Genomic DNA, 27884 nt, shown 5'->3' with positions numbered 1-27884 from the left:
AGCATGGTCACCTACTTCAGTGTATCCAGAGGTCCCCACAGATGCCACCTCATAAAAAGACACATCAACACATTCCTCTGCTCCAAGCGCGAATCCTCCCCAGGCAATAGAAAGGCTCTCCTGATCCAATCACCAATTCCCAGGAAACAAAACGTTTTATACTAGTTTATTTTTTGCAAGGCAAAATCAAACGATTGCCATCCAATTCTAAACCAGTGTCAGCTGAATAGGTACTTCAAGAAACAGTTTTCATATTGTTACGTGCTAGATGTTCTCCAGGAGGGAGAATGTAAGACTTTGATAAATCATACTTTCATATCACCATACACCACAAGTACTGCAAGTTCACGTGATGATTCAAAGTGGGTGGTTGTCATTGTCCCAAATGGTTACCCTTCAGACTGAAATCTAACCCAAGAATCTTCATAAAGTGCATGGCAGCAGTGGAAGCCTTCATCAGACACACAAGGATTTACATCTTTCCTTACGTCGATGAATGCCTTGAGGCAAGTCTATGAGTGCACAGGAAGGACCCATCCATTCAGCTTTCCCACAGACTGTTTTTGGTCAACTCGTCTAATCACATCCAGTTTCTGACGGTGAATATGTGAGCAGCAATTGGAATATGTCTCTTTAGAAGAACAAATTTACTGATTTCAATCCTGAGTTCAGCGCGTCCAGGATGGTATAAATAATGCAGATGTGCTAATTTAAGTCTTACCTGGGAATTATGTCATCACACATTCCTCCTATTTCCTTCTAGTGCCTTCTAATGTGGACCATAAAGTGGAAGTTGATCAATGAATCAATGGCTACGCAGGTTCTTTCAACAACAGGATCAGTCAAACCCTTGAAGAAAGAAACCCTTCATTGGTGATCTCAATGAGGCAACATCAGCCTTTTTTCAGCTGAGAGACAGATTTCACCATGACACCAGATAAGTTTATGGACAGCTGTGGCATATGCGTGCAGGAGTTATTTACAAAAGGACTGTTACGCCAAAAAGCACTTCAATGCCCTGAACAAAAAAATCATCAAGTGGCTATATTAGTTCCAACCCAAAATGTGAGCATCACAGGTGCTGGGGAGGACAGACAAGTCCATCTTGAGATCTCGGTGAGCAAACAGGAAGGGGTTAAGTCCTTCTCCTGTGGGCTTGAATCTTTAAGCATAGAAACACAGAAGGACAGAAGACAAGTGAGATGACACGCTCAGCAAGACCATGCAAGATTGTCACAAATGGAAACCAAACCTAACCGGATGCATCTTTGAAAGCATCATATGAGACCTTTGGATATGCCTTACCAGTGCTTCCTCATCTCAAGCATCAGAAAGGATTGCTGTCACATCACTGACAAACCAGTTGTTCGTTATGTTTGGGCACTCAGAAAAAAAGGGACGTCCCCTGTTATAGGCATGTGACTGCCAGATGGACAGCAAGGGCTATCACCACCTCTGACGCCAAGACCAGCCACCCCTCCAGGACATGGTGACAGTACATTCAATAATAGTTGGAATGGCAACACTCTACTTAGCAGTGCCATTTTCAGATGTGGTGGCAGCTCTCTACACAGCTGTGCCACTGGCTGACATGGGCAGCCATCTAGAAGAGCTGTCACAGTTACACAAGTCACTTGCCTGGATGTGGAGATTGGGGGGAGGGGGGGGGGGCAAGTCGGCAGCGGGACAGGCAGTTCTTTGGGTTTTTTTTGCAGTAAATTGAACCTCTTTTTCTCATGTTCCACTATCAAACAGGTATACTGCTGGTTGATACCATTTACAGTCTTGACTAAGGCAAGTTCATATACGAAAGAGCCAATGCTGGAGAAAAAACAATTTACTTACCTGTAAATACAGTTATTTAGCATTGTTGTCTTTTAAAGAATACTCACCCCTTTTTTTATCCTTTCACACACATGCTTAAAATCTGAAATACCGGTGGGGAGTGGAGTTCACTACACTCACACATGATTGGCTCGAGTATGGATTTTTCCAATGAGACACGTGTGCTAGTAAATAATGTACAGCCTTTTGGGTATCGCTATTGTAAAATGCGGTGGGACTCCTAGCTTGTCAATGGAGAATATTTGAACGTCTGAATCTATAAAAGATACCAGGCATGGCGAACTGTAGTTACAAGTTAAGTGAAATGTTTCTATGTTGCATAACAGACTTTTCAGGAATTCAGAGTTCAAAAATTTCAAATATGTCTGGTATTAAAAAACTTCAGTGACAGGTATGCAAATCCTTCACAAATGGCTCTTCTTTCCCTTCGATTTTCATCTTACATTAATAAAAGGGGTTGCCATAAGTCACATATTTCATACCCAATATCAGCACAAGTATACGGATGTGAAAGTGCCTCAAAACATGCATTGCACAAAAAAAACTTGAAGATAAAGTCTGATGTACATAGTACATGCCCAAAACACATTTGGCCTTCTCAACAAAACTAGAATACTGGACAATGAACACAGCAACCAAGGAGTTGTTCCTGTGCCGCAAGTAGGCTGTGTACGTCAAGACTGATGCCCAAAAGACAGCGTGCTCTTGCTCAGGCACACAAAAAATTTGACCAGTGACTATTTTTTTGTGATGCCGTGATATTGGAAAACTCTATAAACCAAATCCAAAATGGCAATTCATCTTGTGGCTCTAATAACAGGTGATACTACCAGCCTAAATTGTGCTCATGCTATCGACTTCAAAGATAAAGGACAGGTTAGACTGAAAGGTTCACACATTCGACCCGAAGGTTAGACACAAATGTCTTCACTGTTAGTACAACCAACTGACCAACCTTAGTTCTTCGCAGCATATATACACTGTGGAGAAACACACTTCTACACTCTATTTCTGTGGGGAAAATGGTTTTGAGAGATGTGATCTTGTAAGATATTGACTTTAAACCTATAAACCCTTGTGTCAATCCTTGTTTCATGATTTGGTCAAAATCATGAGAATCCCTTTAAACCCTGACACCTCAAGTTGTAAATGTGCATGTCAATAAATATTATAAATAAAAGGTGTCATTACATATCCCAGACACCATACTGTTCTATACCATCTCTCTTCTGTTACAATATTTGTGTTCTAGGAAAGTACTTTGATGCTCCCCAGAGCTAGCTTTGTAGTATAATAAACCAATAAAAACATAGATCGGAAAATGTTTGTCAGGAATTAATAATGTGGATCACAACACAAAGGAGAAAACCCAGAAAATGTTGACCTGCGGGAGGGATGGGGGAGAAGAACGGTAGAAAGAGTGATCAAAGTTTAACATTCCACCTTAATGGCCATGTGGGCCTTTCTTCACTAGAAAGAAATATATTGAGCGCCTCAGCAGAGGGGGCATTTGGCGCTTTGGGAGCCTGCACCGCTTCACATGCAGGAACTAGACAGTATATAGCTTTGAGATGAGGCATCAATTGATGAATGTAAAATGAAGGCACTGCTAGCTTTGATACAGTGCTTTCATGTTACCTTTGGCTCATTGGAGGTGGCCATCTCAGAGGTCACAATGGGCATCGGCTGCTTCTGCAGGTAGGCCTTAAGCCCAGCCACTCCCTGGCTCTTCAGCAGGGACTCTGCAGCGCTTCTACAGTGTTCCAGCTGGTTCATCTTCAGAAGCCACCTCTTCAAGGATCCAAACTCCTCTTCATGGTCAAATTGAAGACAAAACAAAACATAGTTTTTAATACAGACAAGGCTCACACCTCATTCATACAGGATACTCGTACCTCCCCTTCTGCATAGCTACCCTCCAACTCCACCCTCGCAGGACTGTTACAATAAGAATGACAGCCTTTCCAGGACATAGAGTCACTGATGCAGCTACAGTTGTTTCGAATGTCCTCCAATACATATTGCTGTATCCTGTGAACTATACCAGCCCTTTACTAGGTCTATCCCATCTTTTTTATTTGCCCCAATCTTGCTCTATGACATCAGGTTGTGGCACATTAAATTCTATCCTGGCCATACATAGGATGCTGCTTCAGGCTGAGCCAGCCCATATATACAAGGCCACAAAAAGCCACCTAGCGTCGCTTTTCATGGCCTTGTAAATATGCCCACCCTTTCATGTATTACTCTGCATGAAAGGGGTGTTCTATAGTACTTGCTGTGAGTTTTCCTGGCTCCTTTATAATCCCCATTTGTACAATAATTAAGTTCTCCATTGTGTGCAGAATATTGCCAACATCACTGACAAAAAGGTACTTACAGCAGTACTTAAAGAAATCCTGTGTTTGATGAAACTGAACACTTTGTGACCTATCGCCGGCCGCCCATGTTCTAGAGAAGGTCATGACAGAATTATTACAGACTCTTCTGGACCTACACCACATCCTGGACCACAGCCAGTCAGCTTTCTTCCTCTGACATGGGATACTGATAGCTCTGGTTGACATTATTGAAAAAATATATGAAGTGAAAGGCACTTGTGGATTTTCAGTGCAGTTGGAACTATTTGCAGAACTGATTACTGTGGACGGTGAAAATGCGCTCCACCAACAGACATGCCACAAAAGTTAAATGCATAATCTATGCAACTCCCAAACAAAACCAAAAAACAAAGAACTGTCAAATTTCTGACAAAGATGGACTCAAGTTAAATGCAGAACCATAGAAAAGATAGGAACTGGAAGATGGACATTCACAGATTTCAAGTGGCAAGTACAAGAGTCTACTGTGCGTGCACTCTCCATAAAAAGTGCATTTTACAGCACTCTGAAGTCCTCAGACAAGGAGGCGCTCACTTGTTTCCTGCAATTATTCTTCAGTTGCTAGGGTTCAGATGGTTACAACAGGGTGTAAAACAAACTTTGAAACTCTCTTCCAGTGGCGATTAAAAAGGGACGATGATACTACAGATTCTGAAAGGCAGTGAAAACCCTACTGTTTTTATCCTTTGCGTGTCAGCTTTGGGTATACCTCAAAGCAAGACCCAGGGGCAAAATTACAGGCCCAGAGTGCCACAGGAGCATTACTTTTTTTTTATGTGCTGGGGGCGGAGTCACAAGGCCACTCAAAGCCACCTAGTGTGGCTTTTCATGGCCTTGTAAATATGCCCCTCTTTCATGTATGTGAAAGGGGTGTTTCCATGAGTGTTGCTGTGGGTTTTTCTACACAACACCATGGAATCAGACACATTCCCAAATTTACAAGGCTGGGAATGCGTCAGATTCCTACGCCACTCTAGGGGTGGTGTAAAAATGGCACAACAAGGAGAAATAGCTTTATTTCTGCTCATTTTTCCTCTATGTGTGCTACATTCTGCAGCACACATACGAGGAAAACACCATTAATGATTGTTTATGTGCATCAAGGTGTCCCTTCCTGCACATAAAAACAATCACACCACCATGGTGCAAAGGTGCCTATGCTGGCCCTAGGCTACCAATTGTGCGTGAGGAAAGCACAGAGATGCCTCATATTGCTGTAAATATGATGCATCCCTGCACTTTCCTAATGGTGCGGCGCAGCTCAGCGCTGCAAGATGGCTTGTGGCGTCGGGCTGGGTCATTATTTTGTAAAAATGCCCCCTAGTTCAGGGCAGCCAAAGGACACAAAGGGGCTACAGGGCTGCAACTGTGGTGGCTGAGATTGTCTGCCAGTGGTGTACTAGGGGTCGTCATACTATGTCTGTACACAGGGCCAAGTATCACCATTACCACACTTAACTCTCAGGGTAGCATGGGTGAGCATTTAAAGGTTTCACAGTTAGGCATTATGGGTGGCATGAGCTCAAACCTCAACAGCCAACACAAACAATAATGTAATGTCCAGCCAAATGCTCAACTTTTAAATAAAAAGAAACAAAACTAATTTGACAGCAGAACTAAGTACTACATAATCTGACGCGAACATCATATAGGGTTACATTTTAGGTTGCGTTTTAACAGTGAGGTGCTACCGTATTCTACCTGGTCCCTTTCTCCCTCCTGCTAGGGTTGAGATTACATAGGTATAGTCCTCAACATATTATGGGCTTAGGTAGGGATTAGGCAGAAGTGCAGATAACTAATACTCTCACTGGTCAAATTAGCAATTTAGGACAATGTATTTTTAAGCCTACCACAACAGACTCGCCTGTGCATGTTAGTCTCCTGTCTCCAGCTGCAGACTAAGGCCTGCATATACTTGCTGGGTATTTGAGGCAGTTCAGTCTGTGCAGGGGATGCAGTTCACACTTCCACCCTTGCAATGTCAGCTCCTCTCAGTCGGGGCGGTTGTCCAGCCTAGCCCAGGAAAACGTCCACAGGGGTGAAATCGTTGAGGAAGATCTATGTGGCAACAACAGTCTTCAGCACTGCCAGCCTTCCCAGCCGGTTGCAGGCAAGTAATCAGCAATTGCCGCTTCCAGACACATTCCTCACACTGGTGTTCCACTGGCAGTTGGAGCTCCGGACCAATCAGGGCTTTCCATTGCTGCAGCAACAAAGCTTCTACTCTCTTTTTCGGCAACAGGACCAGCCTCTAGTCTAGAGCCTGCAGCAGGCTGCCGGACAACAAAGTGGTCCGTGTTCTGGTAAAGCATTACTGCAGCTCACACGGGATTGCACAGAGACACTAAAGGGACACCCACGAAGGCACAAGTCTCTCCTGCTATCATCTAGGATCATCTGCTTTCACTGGCTGTCCCTCATAAAGGGGAATACACTGGGCTTCTCTTCCTGGACAGTCTCTCTTCCTGTAAGATCAGGTATACTCCTTCCCTTTCTCCATAGGAATGCAGGCTTTTGGTACTACAGGAAGACATCACCCGCCAGGGTCAGGAAGTTTGAAAGGAACGGTTAGTAATCTCCTAATTAAATCATGAAAACACAACAGAATTGATTGTCAGTCGTTTGCAGGGAGAGGTACAGCAGGTGAAGATGTCTCACTGTTTCAGGATGAAGGTCCTCACCCACCTAGTATGCGGCATGATTCATCCTTGGGCTCTTCCTGGCACTGATCAAGTGGATCCAGGTGCAAGCAACTATCTACTGAATTACTGGGGACCTCATGACATTATTACACCAACCCCAGGGGTAGGTTAAAAAGTGGGGAATTATTCTACTGTAAGAAAATGGACCATTAGTTGTGTAGCCTGCACAAGTAATGGGCCCACATTCACCCCTTCAATAGGAATTAAACACCCCATTGTAGTGCTCGACTCTCTCAGGGTAGCAAAGTCGAGCAGTCCAAAGCCTACCCAAGGGCAGTGACGTGGGCTAGTAATCACCATTCACTGGCACGCAATAATAACACTCAATAAAAGATTGTCTAATCTATGCTTTTTCTTTAGAAAACTAAAATTACATTTATTGCGCACACACACTACTTAATATTGCACAGTAATTTACAAACATACATAAGACTGTTGGAAATACATTTGGCAACATTACATTTGACCTGTGAAGTGGAAAAAACAAAATCACAGTACACCACCCCCGCACAATATACCACATAACCATGGTAGGTGGTGTCACTTTACATAAGGTTACTACGCTTCCAGAATCACATGTCAAAATACCTCATTCCATCACCAGACTTCCATAATCCATCTGCAATTTTATCATTATAAGTAATAAAGCATTACAACTATGTGCACACTTTATAATTAATACATCACTGCAGCCTTTCAGAAATAATTACTTTCAGCAATAACAACTTCTTTAAATGAAGCACTGTCAATAACGCTCAAATAAAGCATTGTTTAAACATAAATCATGTGACTTTATTTAAGCAACCTTAGGCCATGTAAACTGCAGCCACATAACTCCTAGGGGGCACTGCACTCCCAGCCGTAGAGCTAAAGCTCCATCCTGGGGAATGCTTGAAAATGCAGGTAAAGTCTAGAGTGACCTTGATTTATTTGACCCTTTAACTTGTGGTCAGTATTTTTCTTTAGAGGAAAGAGCTGCTGTACTCCTGCAGCACCTTCACACTCTTTCCTCGCCGTTGATGGTGCCCTGACATCCTGGAATCATAACATTGTGGAAAAAGTTGGGCTTAAAACAGTGCAAGTCATTATGGGGCGCTCCCTTCCTTGGGCAGGCATGAATATTTAATTAGTGGCTCCAATGGCTTTCTTTAGATGCTGCTGCACGGTCTTGCGCCACGTGGCTTTTTTGTTTATTCTTTTTGGTGAGGGATCCCGATCCCAACCCAGGCACCCTTCATCCCTCCTTTCGCTGGGTGGGCAGCATGGAGAGCCCACCCTAGCTGTTCCGCCCAGCCAGCCACCTTCTTTGCTTCCTGCACTGGAGCTGGCAGTGCTCTTCTACTCTATCTGCCCCATGCAGGCAGGGTGTTTTTTTCAGCACGGGGGCCACCCTAATCCTCCCCAGACATGGGAAAACAATGAGGCCACTGCAGTTAGGGCCCCGAGATGGGGTCCTAGGCTTCTTTCCATTCTTCTAGGAGGGGAGGGGGGAATGATAGCGCTCCCTCCTGTGCAGCACTGGGGGCCCTGGGCACCTTTGCTTGCTTCTTGGTGGGGTGCGATTGTGCTCCCCCACCCCTCCTGCCTGCAGGGACCGGGCGGTGGGGTCCTGTACCCCTTTGTTCCTTTTTGCGGGGTGCAATGGCACAACCTCGATTTCTTGGTGGCGGGGGCCTGGAGATGGGATTTTGGACCCCCAGAACATAAGTGGCCTGGAGGTTGGGATCACCAGGCCTGCCAAGCTCTAGGAAGTGTGCCCCCGATCCCCCCCCAGGGTTACTAACTTAAAAAGGTTCCTTGAGTTGACCTCTGGGCCCTGGACCACCCCAGAGTTTTATCAGCTTGGCAGCGGAGGTCTATGGGCTCCATTTCATCGTCGGGCGTGTCAAAGTTCAGATCCTTCTTTCTTGCATATCTTGGGCCCGCTGGGCCGATTTGTGCTACCTTGGGCTCATTTTGCTATCAACCCAGAGCCTTCTGCTCAGGCCTCATGGCCCCTAAGATGGCACGCTTTGCAGGATGATGGTTCTACTGGCTCCCTGCACCAGCCTTTCTTCTTTTTCTGTCCTCTGGTGCTTCTCTCCTCCTGAGTGTAGAAGTCCAATTCTTCTCCCACCTGGACTTCAGGAGGTGTACCGGGACCACCTTGCCTGGCCTTGGGGAGATACCCACTGTTCCTGGGGTCAACTGTAGGAAGAGTCCTTAGTCCAGGTGGGCATCAGAGAGTTCCTTTTTCCAGTTGGGCATGGCTTCCACGGTCCAGTCCCAGTGTTCATCTTCAGCAAAAAAGCCCTCTCTTCCACTCGTGAAAGAGCAGTAAGTGGAAGTGGAAAGTTTTAGACGCCAGGCACCCATGGCCAATCCTATGGTAGCACATCAACTCTCCACCCTGGTCCTAACCCTTCTACCTCGCAAGGTAGGAAAGTTCATCCAGGAGGCACTGGTCACATCTCCTCTGGAGGACTCTGCTCCGCCTCTCACTGACATCCCTGCCATGGCCTTTCCCACAACCTCAAAGAGGAGCCCCCTCCTGTTTATGCTCCCTGTTAAGTTCTGGGTTCCCTCCTTTGTTTAGTGGGCCTGGGCTGTCCCAGCCCTGTTACAGTGTGACAGCCAATTAAAGGATACAGATTTTCTTCCCCACCCCTTCCTCCTTAGGAGTAGAGTGAAGCACTCTTAGTTGCTCCTTCTGTGTGGGGAGGGCTTTGTTTGCTGTCGAAAAGCAATGTAATTAACTTGGCACAGCAGAGTAACACAAGACCTGGGTTCTGATCCTGAGCTGAGCCAGAGAAATATGACACTTCTGGATGTCCCATAAGATGTACGTCTAGCTTTTTATACCTTTCAGATTTGATATTGGCGCACACCTTTCACCCCTATTCGATACCCCGCTAGACTCAGTAGGCCAAAAAGAACCAAAACTGCACTCTGGGGCAAATTTCCCCCATGTATATAATAGAGTGTTACTGTAGGCAAAACAGTAAACCATACTGACTTTCCCTATGAATGTCCACTAATATTATAAGGTTTACGCAGGTCAGTATCCAACCCTGCAGACTCCCTCTGTGCAAGGCTACCTGTGTGCCGTTACCGGGCAGTGCACAATTGTAGTATCATATGCGCAGCTTTCACACTTGTGCACACACGTTCAAGTGTAACCAGCAAAGTGTCCCTTACGGCATTGCAGCGGTCTTATCTTAAAAGACGGACACTGACGTTAAACATGTGCAGTCCATTTACTGTGTGATTACTATTGGTGAGACACCAGTTAAAAAGTCCAAAAACCAGTTGATCAAAAAGCAAAACATATGGTGAGATTACGCAGGCAGAACCCATGCTGTTACATCTACTCACAAGCGGAGGTTGACTTGTTTCTGCCTATTCAACCCTTTGATGAGGTGTCAGTGGCATTTATCAGGACATGGTCGCCGTCTTTGCTTAAATGTTTTTTAATGAAGAATAACTATTACAAACCATATTTGATGAAGTGATATTGAAGATGTCAGGTGTATTTTTCAGTCAGTAGACGTTTTAGTTACTTCCTTGATGCTAGACTCAATTGTAGTACTTGTCCCAGCCGATGGTGTCTTCAAGCAACAACAAGGATCCGTCAGGAAGATCTTCAACTCCTCCTGGAGAAAGGGAAGACTTCAGGTGATGTTCCATTACCTCTTACCTTTGGGAGACTGGCTGTCAGGCAGATAACTGGCCTGGCTGCACCATAACTCTGGTACTTTATGGAGCACTACCTTCATGGGTCAAGAACTTGTGGCTTGACTTTCTTTGGTTAAGAACAAAGATGATGTTGGGACTGATGTGCACCCCTGCCTTAAGTGCCCCAGCTGCAATGTTATCTGTATCCATGGGGCTGATTTCTGTTGTCATGGGTGAGTTTAGATCATGTGCGTAAGCCATGACACAGGCCTGTCTCATGGATTATGGTATTGTTGGACATGAAGGGCACCCCAAGTGCTACCCTCAGGATGATGAAAGGCTACTGCCTTTACCAGGAGTAAAGTAGCAGGAGTGCGGTGGTGGTAGTATACCATGTGGAGGTCAGAAGGAGTGGACAGGCCATTTTACCTGTGTCACTGGAGTGAGGCCTACAGGCTCACTCGCATAAAGTTTAACTGCTGCAAGTTGAACTCTCCCTTGGCCTACATCAAGTTAGTATGTGGTGCTGTGCAGCTGGTGTACGGTTGTATGCATGTGATGTGTGTGTGTTTGAGAATGCTGCAATACATAGAGGACACTGGGTTCCTTTTGGGGAGACCCAGAGTGGATTGGAGGTGCTTGTGGAGGTAGAGGAAGCCAAGCCACAGACTGATTTGTGCATTCCTGTGAACTGGGCAGGACATACACTGGAGAAAGAGAATCCAGGCTTTTAAGTACACTTCAAAGGGTGCTCTTTGAATTAGGAAGTGGTCAGTGAAAAGTGGCTTGGGAAGGAAGGAGATAGGGCTGATAAGAATCAAAGAGTAGGACTAGAACCATGGGGTAACCTTTTGATGCACATATCACTTTGGCTGACATCCAGGAGTGAACCTCTAGTCAGTTTCAATGGCTGTGTGGTGGCACTTTCAGATTTGGAGTTGCTCCTGTTGTGACAGACTGCTTTCTTGGGGAAGGACAGGGTAAAGGGGTAGGCATTTAAAAATGAAGCAGACCCCGAACACAAACTTCAAAGACTCAGACCATTAAATACATTTAGTGTCTGGAAATGGACTATAGGGCGAGCTTGAGGCCCCCAAAGTAGTCAACTGCAAAGCAGCTGGCCAAACCTGTGCTAGAAGGAGAAGCTCTGCAAGACCTCTGCCTGTGACCACGGCAGGGGGCTAAAGACTACCAGTCTCCCAGCTGGGGGGACACATCATCCAAGTAAATACAAAACCACCTGCCCCTAGAGCACCAGTGACCGCATGCTTGCTAAGACCAGTGAGTCCTGTGAGGGACAGGAGAGCGCTGAAGGGAGTGACATCCAGTTTGGGATCCTCTCGAATGAGTCCCTGTAGTGAGGTATGAAAAGACGGCTGCTGACCCAGTTGGGTAATCGCCTGTGTGCAGGTTCAAGTCAGCGACCTCGTATGCCAGATGGGGCGGCCATAAAGTCAGCTGTGGTTGGTATTATTGCTGTGCCAATCGAGCCATAACCCCTGTGTGAAGTCAGAAACCCCATGTGCCAGAGGTGGGCCGCTGTGAAGAGGAAGTTAGCACTGTGCGGATCAGGCCATCTTCGTGTACAGTATAAGGTTGGCGACCTTGTATCCTGAGCAGGAGGAAGCATTGAAACAACACATACTGCTGCCTGGTTGAAGCTGGCTTCTAGGGAAGAGACCGCCTTGGTGACCTGTGTGGGCCAGAGCCCCAAACTGAGGATTGAGGCCAGCTCAATCACCTTCCAAATTGTGACCCGCCTACTGGGAGAGGAATTTACGCTCCCACCGGAGGAAACTCTGTGGACACCCAGTTGATAACCCATGCAGTGCCACGAGTGGTACTCCCAACAGCAGCTGCTCTAGCATTCTGGAAAGTCTGCGAATGAAACGCTCCTGGAGATTCTGGTCGTGCAATCCCTGTAAAAGTAGGTAAGAGCCAGTCATAGGGCCAGGAGGCCCGAGGGAACTTGTTCTGCCACATAGTGCTTGAGGCGCTGGAACACTTTTGACTTTTAAACGAGTCAGAGTGGGACCTCTGAAAGTCTGACCACTAATGGGGCATAACCTGAATATCGCCTATAGTAAATGGGGAATAATCACTACCATTAGTGAGAGAGAAGTGGGAAACAAGGACCTGCCTATAGAACATTAGAACCATGACCTTATGGGACTATGTGTACTGCTTGTGTATGCTCTATTTCACTTTGTGTTAGTATATATTCATTTTTTTCATAAAATCATGTATTCGACAGGGCACACATTTATTACTGCTGCTGAGCTTGTCTGGAGCCTGTGTTCACTCCCCTGCATGTATCCTCCCCCACGAAGCCTTGGACTGCTCGACCCACGCTACTACTGAGAATCAAGTGATGAAGGGGTACTTGTTGGTATGGCTGGGCTCAGTAGCCTCTGCTTGCCCAGTAGCTCTCCGAAAGGGGTTCTGACAGTAGGGTGAGTTGGATCCCACTTTTATATGCATTTTCCAGACAGGCTATGTGGATCTACTCTCAAAGGATTCACAACTGGTTTCGGGTTGAACTCTTTCAAATGTAATTTGCAGGCTTCTTCTCAGAGACAGCTTTTGTGCAGAGATGGTTCTTACAACAGGTGGCAAAGGGGCTGAGGTTGCTGAATTTGTCCGTCATCAGACTTACTGCAGTCAGAGACCGACAAAAGTGTGCGTCCAGCCTAGAAACATCCTCAGCTTGAACAGAAACCAAATCCCATCCTTTATCTCTACCATGCCGCCAATGGCAATGCTCAAGAAAACGAAACAGTAGCTCTGTGCTAACAACTTCCTGAATGAATTTCTAATAGAATCATGGCCTCCATCTGCCTTCACTTGAATGTCTTGGCCTAAAGTTTCCAGCCACAGGTATGCAGACTATAGGATTTCACTGTCTAGGGAAGGTGTCCTCCTCCTCCTCCATCATCTCGTTCCATGCTCAAACAAGGGCATCTAAAATGGATTCTACTGTCTCCAGTACTAAGAATCACTCAATACACATTCATAGCACATACATGTGCTCAATATGCACATGTGATGTCAACGCATGGTTCTAGATTTCACATAACAGTGGAACATTATACAAGAGGGTCAGCAGACTTAGCTCTCACTGACAAAGGGGTCTGGCCACACTAGTTTCACAAAACGTGGTCCACTGGCAAAGAAAGTAATTCAATGCTGACTATGCTTTGTGTGCCCCCCACACACACACAATGCCCCCCCCACCCCCATCAACCCCCCCCCCCAACATCATGAAGCCAAAGACAATATAAAATTCAGAATATCAGTTAACATGCAGTAGGACACTCAAGGGAGTGGTATCCTTTCCCAACACATTGTGTTTCCATATTGGGCTGTACTCCGTCTCTCTGCACAGCACTACTGACAGTTTACCATATGGCACAATTGAAAAGTGTACAAAGAAAAATACACTTTAAACAATGAGAACACGCACAATATACTAAATCAAACTAGCCATCAATTTTATGATTAAAACGTTTTTGACAGTACAGAAGTCTTGCAGTTGCGTAATGGAATATGGCACAATAATATGCAGCGAACAAGGCACTGACCCAGACAAGGTGGGATATAGGCCTAGAGAACCAATCTAGGAGGCCCAGAAATGTCTACAAAAATCAACTGAAAATATAGCGTGTGTGGATGATATAAACAGGACCTCAAAAAGGAACTTTATATAACGCACCCTCTACCTGGAGAAACAAAACCACAAATCTTAATGTATTAATTCATTGTAATAGACCATGTTTTACAGAGGTAAAAGGGAAGAAGTGGGTTTTTAAAGCGATTTGTAAGTTCACAAAACAACAATAACCTTTTTTTTTTGTTAAAAAGAGTGTGTTCCTAAGTGGCAGCCTACTTTTACAGCAACCACACACCTAATAGATTTAATACTCACATCTCTTTCTAGCTAAGATGATTGTGAACCATCAAAGATAGGAACATGCGTCAATGTCCGAGTCTAGTGAAGATAAACCCAGTACCTGACCCACGTACCTAACCCACTAACCCAAGTGGAAGCGTGCTGATGTAAACTAACAACTCTTCAAGTAGGCGCGACCCAGCCACAGACACATGTCCACAACAATGCTATAAACAAAAGGTCAGACTTACCAGGCAGGAATGAGGCATCATTCAGGAGGTGGTACAGAGAGCCCCAAAGAACGATGTCTACAACCGACTCCATGTCCTGCAACAGAGATGTTAGATTAGTGAATCACTTTATTAATCACCACTATTCATGAACAGTGCCAATTATCCACCAAATGAAAATTATGACCATACACTGTCTTACACAACTAAAGAATTCCAAAAATGCTCATTGTTTATTGATGCTGAACACCCAAACAGTACATCTGAATGCAAAAGGTACAGTAAAATATTTGACTAGACACAAGGAACGTATAATATATGCTTACCTCCAGTTAAGTAATAAATTAATAATAAAAAGTGGGTTCTTACCTTTAACACCCAAATAAGTAATTTAATATGTTTAGCTGGTTATTATTATGGAGAAATGGAGTCACAGAATTTCGGTTGGTTTCTACACAACACACATTTCAGAGCACATAAAAGATTCCAAAACAAATACTGCAGATTGTAATAACTTGACAGGACATATTAAGCCTGACATCCAGCAGCATACCAAGATTCTTTACGACTTTTATTTTGGGTAAGGATGATTGCCCAGTTCCATGGGCCACCAATTGTGCAACCAGATCTGGACGGCTTTACCAAATAATAGAATTTCAATTTTCCTTCATCAAGTTGAAGACAGATCTGCTTTATCCAAGATGGCACGGCACACAGGCAGTCACAGAATCTGGCTCTTGTTGCTTCCTCGTTTTGTTTGATTGAAACCACCAGTTGATGGCATCAGCATAGGACAAAATCTCCTGACCAAAAGACCTGACAATCTTTGCCAATGGGGCCACATAAATATTAAAGAGAAGCTCCCCGAGATACCGCACAGGTGTTGCTAACAACACTTGCTTTAAAAGAGGGGTGAATCCCACTGGTGATCTGTCCTCTAGAATGTCCTTCTGCCAGGTCAATGCCTGTGAGTGAGCTCAGATATCGAAAAGTCTCTCAACCAAAACTGCATGAGACTGTAGTAAAAGCTGAGGAAAGGGCTAATAATATAAGTGCAGGAATCTCAATAGAACGGTGATTTGAACAAAAACACAGTGCCTCCTCCACAATATCAAAGACAACACACTGCCCTGCTTGTTACAGTACTGCAAGCCTGTTGTGTTTCTTGTTAGGACCTGCACCAGCCTCTTCCTGATGGATGGGAGAAAAGCTTACAGAGCCAAGTGAATGGCATGAAGCTCTAGAAGACTGATGTGGCACATTCGTTTGACTGGGACCAGAAACCAAGACCTCCATCACTCTCAAGTGCCCACCCCAACCCAGAGATTAAACATCTGTAACTACAGTGAGGTCTGGTTGGGGCAGGAAGAACAGCATGTCACATGACAAGTTGGTGTTGACCTGCCACCACTGAAGTCCGTGGGCTGTCTCCTTTGAGATGCAGACAATGTCGACAGACAGCACTGGTGCTGCTTCCATTCAAACAGAGGTTATATTGCTAGACATCCATGTGCCAGTGTGTAGGAAAGTACCATCTTTCTTGACATTTTACCCCCAATTTCTGCCTGTTTGTCAGTGTGTTTTGCCTGTCTCACTGAGATCCTGCTAGCCAGGACCCCGGTGCTCATAGTTTGTGACCTATGTGTGTGTTGTCAGTATGCTTAACTGTGTCACTGAAGTTCTGCTAACCAGAACTCCAGTGTTTATGCTCTCGCTACTTACCAAACTGGTCACTATACTTTAGTGGCTCTATATTCCAATTCTGATTGGCACACTGGACCCCCCCCCCCTTATAAGTCCCTAGTATATGGTACCTAGGGCATTGGGGTTCCAGGAGATCCTTATGGGCTGCAGCATTTCTTTTGTCACCCATAAGGAGCTCATACAAACCTTTCATCAGGATTGCCACTGCAGCCTGAGTGAAGTAGTGCACACACTATTTCACAGCCATTTTACACTGCACTAAGTAATTTATAAGTCACCTATAAGTCTAACATTCATTTACTGAAGGCTAGGGGCAAAGTTACTGTGTGTGAGGGCACCTTTGCACTAGCAAAGGTGCCCCCTGTTGTTCCCTGGACTTCGTGAGTGCGGGGATACCATTACACGCGTGCACTACATACATGTAGCTTCACAATGGTAACACTGAATATGGCAATGTGAGGTGTCTAAGATCATGGAATTGTCCTCCCATTCCAAAACTTGTATTTAGGGGCCAATCCCATGCACCCTGGGGGCTCCACCATGGACCCCCAGTACTGCGAAACCAGCTCTTTGAGGTTTCCACTGCAGCTACAGCTGCTGCCACCTCACAGACAGGTTTCTGCCCTCCTGGGGAATGAGCAGCTCAATCCCAGCAAGGCAGAACAATGCATTTCCTTTGGGAGGAGGGTGTTACACCCTCTGCCTCTGGAAATAGGTGTTTCAGGCTTGGGAAGGGTAGCCTCCCAGAGCCCCAGAGCCTCTAGAAATGCTTTGAAGGGCACAGATGGTGCCTTCCTTACATTAGCCAGTCTACACCGGTTCAGGGACCCCCAGTCCCTGCTCCGGCACGAAACTGGACAAAGGAAAGGGGCGTGACCAGTCCCCTGTCCATCATCACCCCAGGGGTGGTGCCCAGAGCTCCTCCAGAGTGTCCCTGGCATTAGCCATCTTGGATTCCAAGGTGTGGGGACTCTCTGGAAACCTCTGAGTGGCCAGTGCCAGCAGGTACGTCAGAGACCCCTCCTGATAGGTGCATACCTGGGTAGGTAGCCAATCCCCCTCTCAGGGCTATTTAGGGTCTCACCTCTGGGTGTTTCCTCGGATTCGGTTTGCAAGATTCCTCCAGGAATCCTCTGCTTCAGCTTCTTACCGTCTGATCAACCGCAGACCGCTCCAGGAACCGCTGTAACTGCAACAAAGTATCCAGGACGACCCTGTGACCTGCAACTTCAGCTCCAGCCAGCTTTTGCAACAGTTTCCAAGGTGTGCATGCTCCAAGGACTGCCTGTCCTCACCCTGCACCAGAAGAACCGAAGGAATCTCCTGTGGAGTGACTGAGTCACTTCCCTGCTTCTGCAGGCACCCTTCTGCGACGACAACCGGTACTCTGGGACTCCTCTCCTGATGACGAGCATGCTCCCTGGAAAACAGGTGGTGGGCCGAAGTGAATTAGACTGTCCAAAGGTTCAGCTGTCCAAAATTGGTGGAGGTAAGAGCTTTCCTCCCCGTGCTGCGACAGTACCCCTGTGGACCGCGTCTTTTGCAGTTCCTTGGGCTTCTGTGCACTTCTTCCAAGAATCCTTCGTGCACAGCATAACCCAGGACCCCAGCACTCCATCCTGCGACACACAGCTCCCAGAGTTGTTCTCCGGCGGTGTGGGACCTTCCAGTGTAGTGCTGCAATGACCGCACATTGCAACTTCTTTGTCCCAGTGTTCTGGGACTTCCATGGGTGCTGCCTGGTCTTCTGAGGGTTCTCTGAAGTGCTGGGAGCTCCCTCTGTCTCCTCAGTCAGAGTTGAGACCCCCCAGGTCCCTCCTGGGTGCAGGTAGCTCCTTTTTTTACACAAACCATGTACTTGCTTGAACCAAGGCTTGTAGGCAGAATCCGGCTACACAGAGCCTGCATCCAACAACTCAACGTGGGACATCACCTTCACCAAGCAGGAACTCACAGCCATCTTCTTTGGTGCTCTCCTGTACTTTTCTTCTGACCGGAGAATCCACTTTTGCACCTTCTTCTAGGTTGGCAGGGGCTCCTGTCCTTCTTGGACTCTTCTTCGACTTCTGGACTTGGTCTCCTCTCTCCACAGGTCTTCAGGTCCAGGAATCCATTGTTTGTTGCTTGCAGTCTTGCTTGGTTCTTGCGAAATCTCTTATCATAACTTGCAGTGTGTCCTGGGGAAATTTGCTGTACTTTTCTTCTGCTTTCCTGGGCTCTGGGTTGGGGTACTTTACTAACCTTTGGTGTTTTCCTACACTCTCAGCGCCCCTCTACACACTACACTTGCCTAGGGGGGTAATTTGTTATTCGCATTCAACTATTTTAGTATATGGTTTGTGTTGCCCCTAGACCCATTGCAATCTATTGTATTTTCTACTGTTTGCACTATTCTATGACTGTTTACTTATCTGATTTTGGTTACTTGTGTATATATTGTGTATAATAATACTTACCTCCAGAAGGAGCATTGCCTCTAAGATATTTTTGGCCGTGTGTCACTAAAATAAAGTACCTTTATTTTCGGTAACACAGAGTATTGTCTTTCATTGTGTATAAGTACTGTGTAACTATAGTGGCATTGCAGGAGCTTTGCATGTCTCCTAGTTCAGCCTAAGATGCTCTGCTACAGCTACCTCTAGACAGCCTAAGCTGCTAGAACACTTCCTCCATTTCACTAATAAGGGATATAACTGGACCTGGTATACGGTGTAAGTACCTTAGGTACCCACTACAAACCAGGCCAGCCTTCTACATTCCAGTAGGCATGAGAAAGATGGAGGATGCAGGAGGCCAGGAAACCAAGATGCCTCTGAACCGTCATCACAGAGACCCAGGGCTAAGCCTGAAACATTGATGAAAATGGCATTTATGGAACAAAAGTTATGGACTTCCAGAATAAAGGAGTCTTGGAAGCAGTTGTGAGGTTTGAAGAGGAGGTTAAAGGTTGTTATCCCTAGTGATGCCAACAACATTGTCACCACCTACATACTCTGGAGCTATGAATAGTCTGGGACAGCGGCTACATGGGATCTAGCTAGCGAAGTGCTAGGCCATGAGCTTACTGTCTAAATTTCCTATATTATTCATGAAAACGAAGGGCCCGTGAAAATAAGGTTAAAAGGCAGACTTGGGCACGGTTGTATTTAAAACACTGTACAATTAAGCTAGCCTTGTAGCAAAAGATTGTGGAGCAATCAACAGGTATTTCCAGTAGTGATGCCTTTACATAGCCATAGAAACCTGTGGCACACATTCAAATATGAAACTAAACTCAACTACAGATTGAGTTTGTGGACATGAACCCAAGTCTGAAGGCAATGGGACAAGAAACCAGATTGGTGGTTCTCTGCCCACCATGAGAACCTCTGCTTTTTCCATACTTATCTTTACTTAGTTTCTGCCCATCAAACCTTTAATAAATTGTTGGCAAAAAGGAAGATATTTAGAAACACATCCCTCTCTATTAAGCTTGAGTTCAAGCTGGGTGTTATCCGCATAAGAATAAAAAGAACACTCACATTTTTTGAGGTTGAAGAAAAGAGGGCTAATGTAAAGATTAAAAATAAAAGACTATCAGAGCCTCAGGGAACTCCTGTAGCTAAATCTGGGGGTCACAGACACATTGCAGGAGCATAACCCTATGAGTCGGATTTGTCAGAAAATATTTAAGCCCACCAAGAGCTGTATGGCAAATGTTGTTCAGCCACTCTAGCTAAGAGGACTGTATGCTCGACTGTGTTTAAGTCCACCATCTGTCCAGTAATATCAGAACACAAGTGAATTTCCTGTCAGCAGCCTTCAGAAAGTCACCTTGTATGGCTATTAGTGCAGATTTTGTGCAATGTTGGGATGGGAAGTCTCAAAGATCACTGAGGTTTAAACAAAAAAAAAAAATGCATTCTTGAGAAGCAAATTTGTTTTTCCATGATTTTGCCACAGCCAGTAGAAGTGTTATAAGACCATCATTTTGGTGATTAGACTGATCCAAGTCTGTTTTTTATAATGGTCTAACAATGACTTGTTCAAGAGAGCTAGGGACTACTCCAGTTTTTAAGACAATGAGATAATGTTGTAGAACACCTCCCTGATGAAAGGAATATTTTTGTGTAGCAGATGTAGTGGGATGAAATCTCGAGAAGATCCACACTTAAACTTGTTAATACATCAAAATCATATGGCAAAGGACAGCACAACTGTTCGAGGCAAGGTTTATCAGTCCTGTCTGAATTAGCAGCTGGGCAGGCAGGTCAGCTTGTAAGGAACTTCTAGACACCGGTTCCATACCCGGAATCTGTACCATGGTGATTGGGGCAGACATGAGATTGATGCATGGGCAGGGTTTGGCAAGGAGAAGGTCCAACATGGTCAGTCAGTGCTAGGAAATGGTCCCCTGGAGGAAGTTTGAGGGGAGACTCCATGGCTATATAGGGTTTAAAGTGCTTCAGAAGGTGACAACTTCACCTTGAAAATCTGTTACAGCCTCGATTAGCTGCGAGGCCAATGATGGGAACCTCTGCTCATTCCAGGACTAGCCTTGAAACAGACCAAGAGTCGGATAATGAATACTGAGTTTGACCCTTGGAGTGTTTTCTGTGTAGCTTCTCCCACTCGCAGGAGTAAAACTCATTCCACTTCGCCTTTTAGAACTCATGCCAGGGCTTACATTTCAACTTAATAAACAATTTGGAGCAAGATTGAGAGCTGATGTGGGAGCGGGTCCCCAACTTGGAGCATGAGTGCCCTGCAACTTGGAGGGTGATTGCAGTTTAGAGTGCAACCACAGGCAAACATCATGCATATCCGTGACTGACGTCTGTCTCCTCCAGTGTCATGGCACGGTATAAAACCTTTGCTCTTTCTTGGCACACTGTTTAATTATGGAACTTGGAGCCAGTACAGCTGAAAAGGTAGGGAGCAGTGCTCCAGATCTGTGTTGAAGGATGCGGAAAGAAAGGAACTAATGTTCGTGTAGAGGTGGTGCCTACCTGCAGCTCCTCACCATCACTTCTGGGGCAGTACAAGGCCATCATGGAGATGATGGGGCCACTTTCTGGCACGTAGGAACAGTAGCTGTTCACAAAAATGAATCCAGTCTGGTACCTGGGGCCAGAGGTGTGATGGATTCAAAAGCAGAGTTAAATGTGAAATCCCACGACTACCCCAAAACAAGCCTAAAGATAAGGTGATTTAATGCCAATTTCTAATAGCTGGATGGAACACTGAAGCCAGTAATCTCCAGTTTGTTAGAGTACTGAGTGAAAGTAACCGCCCGCACTGGCCATTAGCCGAGAATTGGGCCCCTACACAAGTTAAAACTGCTCATGACCGATGCTTTTACGTTTGATACTTTTATTAAATACTTACCCCAGTCATGTACTCAGTGCCTCCTCTGCTCAACGCATGGTCCATATAGGCAAGCATCTTCCGTGTGGTCCCAAGAACGTCTTGTAGTTTCTTCCCCTGAACCACATGGCTGTATAAAGCCAAAAGCACTGCTGGCTGAAAAATAAAAAGGAAATGGAGACATTTGCACAATGGGCCATGACGCAATCCGGCAGACTTGGGCACTAATCTCTAATTCCCCAATAAACCAAAATATATGAGGGTTGGCAAATTATTTCATCTTCTTATGCCTCAGTTCCATTATCTAAAACACAAATATGAACTGTTTACATTGCTAATAATTTTAAAAACTACATACACATTTGGACAGTTACACTCAAATGTTAAGATTTGACTTGGAAATATTTCACTGTAGGACTCACACAATGCACTCTATATGCCGGTGTTTCTCCCACAGCAAAATTTCCAACATTTTTAATCTTAATACTCCTTTTCCCAGGTTCCCTATGTGTTTGCAACTCGTCACTTTGCTTTTTTCGCCTTTAGTTTTGTGTGTGCACCATGAGTCTGATATGAAGATGGCTGTCTGCAGACTGTCTTACTTTCCCTTTTTATAAGGGAGTGCCTCCCATGTGCCTCTAATAGTTTCTTCCCTTTATTCTCCCTTCTTTACACCAAAACCTCTTGACATTTAGCCACCCACTCCTGCAGCGGTGTGGTTGTAGTCTGTGCAGTGCAGGCTGCGGAATGTCTGGGGTTCAGGTTAATATAGAAAGAATGCTGCATACCAATGGGATTTGTATTTTGCAATACTTTACTGTTGCTATCTAGCAGGTAAAATGATATGTATGTTGTTTGTATCTTTCCCTTATATGTTTTTCTCTTGCAAAATCAATACAAGCTCTTTATAAAAAAAACAAATATATGTATGTTATGCTATTTTAGCTGTTTCAAAAATTAAAGGGAATAAGAGATAATAGAATTCTTGAGTATTTAATTTCTTTATTAACCTATTTCACATACATCAACCTTCCAGAGGCCAGCCAAGGCAATAGGTCTCGCATTTCTGAGAGTTAGAGCTATTGGCATTGTAAATGACAATGTAGTTTACCTATGTGTTTTGGTTTGGAGTGCAGTGGATGTATGTGGAGTGAAGTGGAATTATGTAGGTTGTATTGGTATTATTAGTTGTGGAATTTTTAGGTGTGGGGTATATTTGTGTAGTGGAATTGTGTGGCATGGTGAATAGATAGGGGTGAGTGCTGCACAGAATAGATAGAAAGGAAGCTATGGAGGGATAGGTAGTTTGCAATGGTGGCTGCCACTGACTGAGGGTGGCGGGGATGGGATGAAATTAAAAACAAAATACCAACAACAACAAAAAAGCACTTGCCTACAGCCCTAACCTGGCCCCCTGAAAAATAAAATGATAATGCTTTATTATTATCATTTTATTTTTCCTTCTCCTTCTGCTGAAACCAGTGGGGTGACGCTCCTCCGCCTTAGTGGAGAAGCCCCCCCTGGTAGTGTGCAGGAAGTGGTGAATGAGCTTGAGACCAAGGAGCAGAAAGAGTGCGTGAGAAAGAGAGAAAGAAGGGGAGAGCAGGCCAAAGACACATAAGAATGTGGGTTGAGAGATGATCTCAAAACCCTATGAGCTCCTTTTATATTTCCATGAAACTTTAATGGAGCGAGACAACTTGTGCTTACCTCAGCCAACCGTACTGAGGTGCAAGCGAGTATGTGCAGAATGTACCACCACCACAGAAGACCAAGGACAGAGTCACAAACCTTTTTTTTTATTTTCTCCCAAGGGCTCCTGCACTTTATCACACAAACTTGCAAACTGCATATGCATTATTAAAGCCAGGCTATCAAAATGAGCAGTCCCAGCCCACAGACTGCACCGCTTTGACATTTTCACTGCCTGCTGCTGAGAATGTAGAGAGACTGGAGAGCACAGCGACGGAAATAGGGAGAACAAATAAGTAGCTGCTTTTGCAGAAAGTCACAGTAGCGCAGGGCTCCCGAAGGTGCGAGTCAACTGCCATGGTAGACTAGATTTTCAGACATGCAGCGTTGTCTGTGCGTGTGGTCGGCTCCCATATAGTGGCATAGTGTATTTTTGCTTACCATATAGTTCACCATCCATTATAGTGCCCGCATTACGTCACTTTTAATAACCCTGAATAGAGAGTTTAGCACCATGAAACAGTAAAATCATATGAGAAAAGGTATCTACAGGTATTTTCACATTTATATTCGCAGAGCTATAGCTAGCTTTATGATATTGCTGACCAAGCACTTTTTCCATGCTGTAATCCAGTATAAACATGGCGACACCACATTGCTCAATTATTTGTGACATAGTAATACTGCCATAGCAATACCATAGTTTCGCAGCTTACCAGCTCTATACATGCATGTAGGAGAATGCTTTTATACAGTGCTGTGCACTGGTGGAGGAATCACCCACATAATATGATGCGGTAACTATCCAAAGAAAACTCTTTGGATTATCAAATAGTTTCTTGAAATGGATTACTATGCTCTGAATACTTTTGACCTGATTGATTTTGAGGACAATTGGATAGTTATTTTTCTATTCATGAAAGCATTAGGAGACCCAAAACACTTAGGGGGTTATTCTAACTTTGGAGGAGTGTTAATCCGTCCCAAAAGTGACGGTAAAGTGACGGATATACCACCAGCTGTATTACGAGTTCCATAGGATATAATGGACTCGTAATACGGCTGGTGGTAAATCTGTCACTTTTCCGTCACTTTTGGGACGGATTAACACCTCCTCCAAAGTTAGAATAACCCCCTTATTCTCTAGATCCTGGACGTTAAGACAATTTCACTAGCCTTGAAAATGTCACTCTGGTGACAAAACATGTGCCGGCTGTTGAGGACCCATATGAAATACCAATGAAGGACCTCACTCACTTACAGTCTTCTACACGTCCTTACCGTATTGGATCATTTGTGACTTTGGAAGTAACTGCTGTTGAACAGTTTATATGAATCACTTGTAGACCTATATTACACGAGCCCTGGTAGGAGGGCTTAGCTACCTGACCGGCACCAAGTAAACGGCCCACATAGAGATTGTTATTTCCCACTACGTTATGCAAGTTTTTCTTCTTGATAGTGCAGACCTTTTTTTTTTTCACTACTACCCAATTCTGTTCTGTTCAATGAACACAACATGTACCCCAACATTCACATTTGTTTACTCTTAAGGACGTCTAGTGATATGGAGGTTATCCACTTACCATTCACATCAGTTGCAGTCTTTCCATTTACCCCATTGTCTCTTACTCTGGATTTCCCCTTGGACAAATTGATATGTCCATTCTAGAACTAAAGAGATTAGATCCAAGCTAGCTCAAGGTCTTTTCTGACATAGGTCAGCTATTGACTCAGGAAGAGTGTGAGGCTTCCTTTCTGCGTCACAGGCCGAACAGGTATAAACCGTCACAGGCAATACAATAGACAGGATCAGGGAGGCAGTGGAACAAGGGAGGATGAGAACAAACACCGCTTGAGATACTGCTTGAACAACCCTTGAGTCGGATACAATTTTCCAGTCTTTAACAAGCCCTAGATTTCAATATTGGACCAGTATGAAATGTATATATAAAAGAGTAAATGGGAAGAGGAATCGCCACAGAAATAGATGGTGACACATTGAGGGGGTGCAGCAACTTGAACTAGAGCTGCAACAAACTATCTGTACTAAATAAAGGGATAATGCATTCAAAGTTATTAGAGGGCCATGTTTGGTACCAGGGCCTGTGCTGGAAAAATTGCCAAAAAAAAAGGACAATGTCACATATTTGGTGGTCCTGCCCTCTTGCACAATCGTTCTAGGTGGCCCTGCAGAAACGTATAGAAGAAATCACTGCAATTGTACGTTCCCGGACCTTTTGGTCATGATACTGAGTAATCCAGGATAAGACAGTATCAACTACTTGGCCTCCCCTATGGGCCGTCTCCTCATACACTTTCTACTAGCAGGTAGGGTAACGCTAGCACACCACTGGAAACAGATAATAATCTCAGTCAATAGGTCTGTGGTGGACTAACGCCTGGCACATCTTGGCAATAAAAAGATGCCAAAGTTTGAAAAACTCTGGAAGCCATTTAAGACATTAAAGCTCTGACAGGGGACTGAAGCAGCAATTAATATAGATATCAGGTTCTTCTGATCATAACTCCACAGAACTGTAAACCCCAGAGGCAGACTTGAAATACAAATGATCCCTATCTCGCTGAATGTTTTCCCACATTGCAATCCAATACGAGAGGAGACCACCCTTGCCCCTTGAAAATAAAGACTGAGACTTGGGGATGAGCTGCGGTTAAGGCCTCTTGTCTTTGTTCTTCCTTCCCTCTCTCCACTTCATCCCTTATCCTCCTAGTCTTTTGTCACCCTCAAAATCATTTATAGCTCTTTGTGAATTAGAACATTAGCATCGGCAATTTGTGTCAATGAGCCCAGTTATACTGGTGTATCTGAATGTGTTGCTTTTCTTTTTTCCTTGATGAAAAAACGATGAATAAAGTTTTAGAAAAAAACAAGAATCAGGAATTAGAAAGAATAAATACCATTCATTCAGGAAGTGACATGTTACAATATCTAAGAAGTAGACTATGGAAAGGGAAGGTGTTAGCTTGGTCTGGAATACAACAACGCATTCATCCTGATTTCCCTCCTCCTATTTGTGCTGCTGCCAGAGAAGAACACCACAACTATCTATGAAACATATAGCATTGTAGTGGCATGTGTTTCACCTAAAATCAAGCTGTGTTGCAACAAAATAAGTAGACTTCATAAAGAGCTCTAGCTCACACAAATTGATAAAAACAGTTACGGCTCTTGGCAGGTAACCAATTTTTCCTGTGGACGCACACAACTTCTGCCCTATCACAACATGCACTTATGTCTACAAACATGTGGACGGAGCCAAATCCTCTCTGTAGAACTTCTGAAAACATTTTCAGGTTGATGAGCCATAGCAAAGTATATAAGCAGTAGCTTATATACTTTTGTTAACTCTTGTATACCACTTAGTGTGCTTTGTTTGAACTTTTCTATCTAGGGATTAATATATATACACAATTATAGACTGGAAACAGCGAATTATGGGACACTGTTCACAGAGCAGTTCTGAGTGACGACAATTAGACAACGAGAGCAAAGCTAGAATTCACTACGTCGTCACTCAGAAACCAAGAGAGAGAGAAAAAAATCCCTGTAACTATCTTTTTACTCATTTATAATTTTATGTTATGCATGGCTCCCAAAAACATCTGCCTTGCTTTCGAACACTACAGAGAAGCAGAGGAGTAATGGATGAGCCGAACATAAACATGAGCTCTCCTCCCAGACCCAATATTGCAAAAAAAAAAAAAAAAAAAAAAAAAAGTAGACAAGCTGTGCTGGCAGACTTTTAGAGTGGCAAGTTAGCCTGAGAGGCCTTTAAAAACGAGGTTTGTTGTCAACTGTTACTGCTTCACAGCAGTGAGTTTCCAAATTTAGAATCCAGTGTAAATGGCAGAGGCTTCAAAGTAAACATATGGTGTACTAGTTGTTTTGTTATGGCAAGGATCTAGTTGACTACACACAGGAGGAGCTACAAGAACATAAAGGCACTCTGTGAGTGTGAACTGCCATCTTTCACTTACAGCTAGTTATGAAATCAGGAACCTTTCATTTACATGGGGCGTGTAGAAAGTTATCCACGAAGCAAATTTCTGTCTTCCCCTCTATCTTTCTCGTTTAACAAGCCAAAATATAAAAGGCCCGGCATTGGCACTACCATTGGCACTCCCACGGGTGCATGCTAGGAAATTTGCTTGTCCATGCACCAATAACATTTCATTGGTAATAGTGTTGGTGCAATTCACTTTCTGGCTTAATCAGAAAGAAAGCAATACACCAGAATATTAAGTGTGTCATCAACGGTTACTGCTGAATTGTATTGTGATGGCTCTATGTCTACTTTAACAACATAGCAAAGATCCTATTTTGCATAAATTATCTCTCACTCTCACCTTCTGGGAACTTGGTTTACTTCCTAGTTCACTTTTGGTGAGAAAATTAGAAAGAAGGGTCATGCCT

The 27884-nt window shown here is 44.5% G+C and overlaps 1 protein-coding gene across 2 annotated transcripts in view; it reads right to left on the bottom strand.

Moving 5' to 3' along the window:
* Window positions 1-27884, bottom strand: part of MARS1 (methionyl-tRNA synthetase 1) — a 212696-nt gene that overhangs the window by 150062 nt on the left and 34750 nt on the right. For both annotated transcript variants that reach the window (XM_069230804.1, XM_069230805.1), the window contains exons 4-6: window positions 21776-21910; window positions 14726-14801; window positions 3484-3656 (exon numbers count right to left, since the gene is read on the bottom strand). In XM_069230804.1, the coding sequence (XP_069086905.1) occupies window positions 3484-3656; window positions 14726-14801; window positions 21776-21910 (384 nt within the window). The remainder of the gene's footprint in view (window positions 1-3483; window positions 3657-14725; window positions 14802-21775; window positions 21911-27884) is intronic.

This window comes from Pleurodeles waltl, chromosome 4_2 (assembly GCF_031143425.1).
Source record: "Pleurodeles waltl isolate 20211129_DDA chromosome 4_2, aPleWal1.hap1.20221129, whole genome shotgun sequence".
Lineage (NCBI taxonomy): Eukaryota > Metazoa > Chordata > Amphibia > Caudata > Salamandridae > Pleurodeles > Pleurodeles waltl.
The sequence above is the reverse complement of the archived record's forward strand: the minus strand, read 5'-3'. Positions and strand labels throughout refer to the sequence as shown.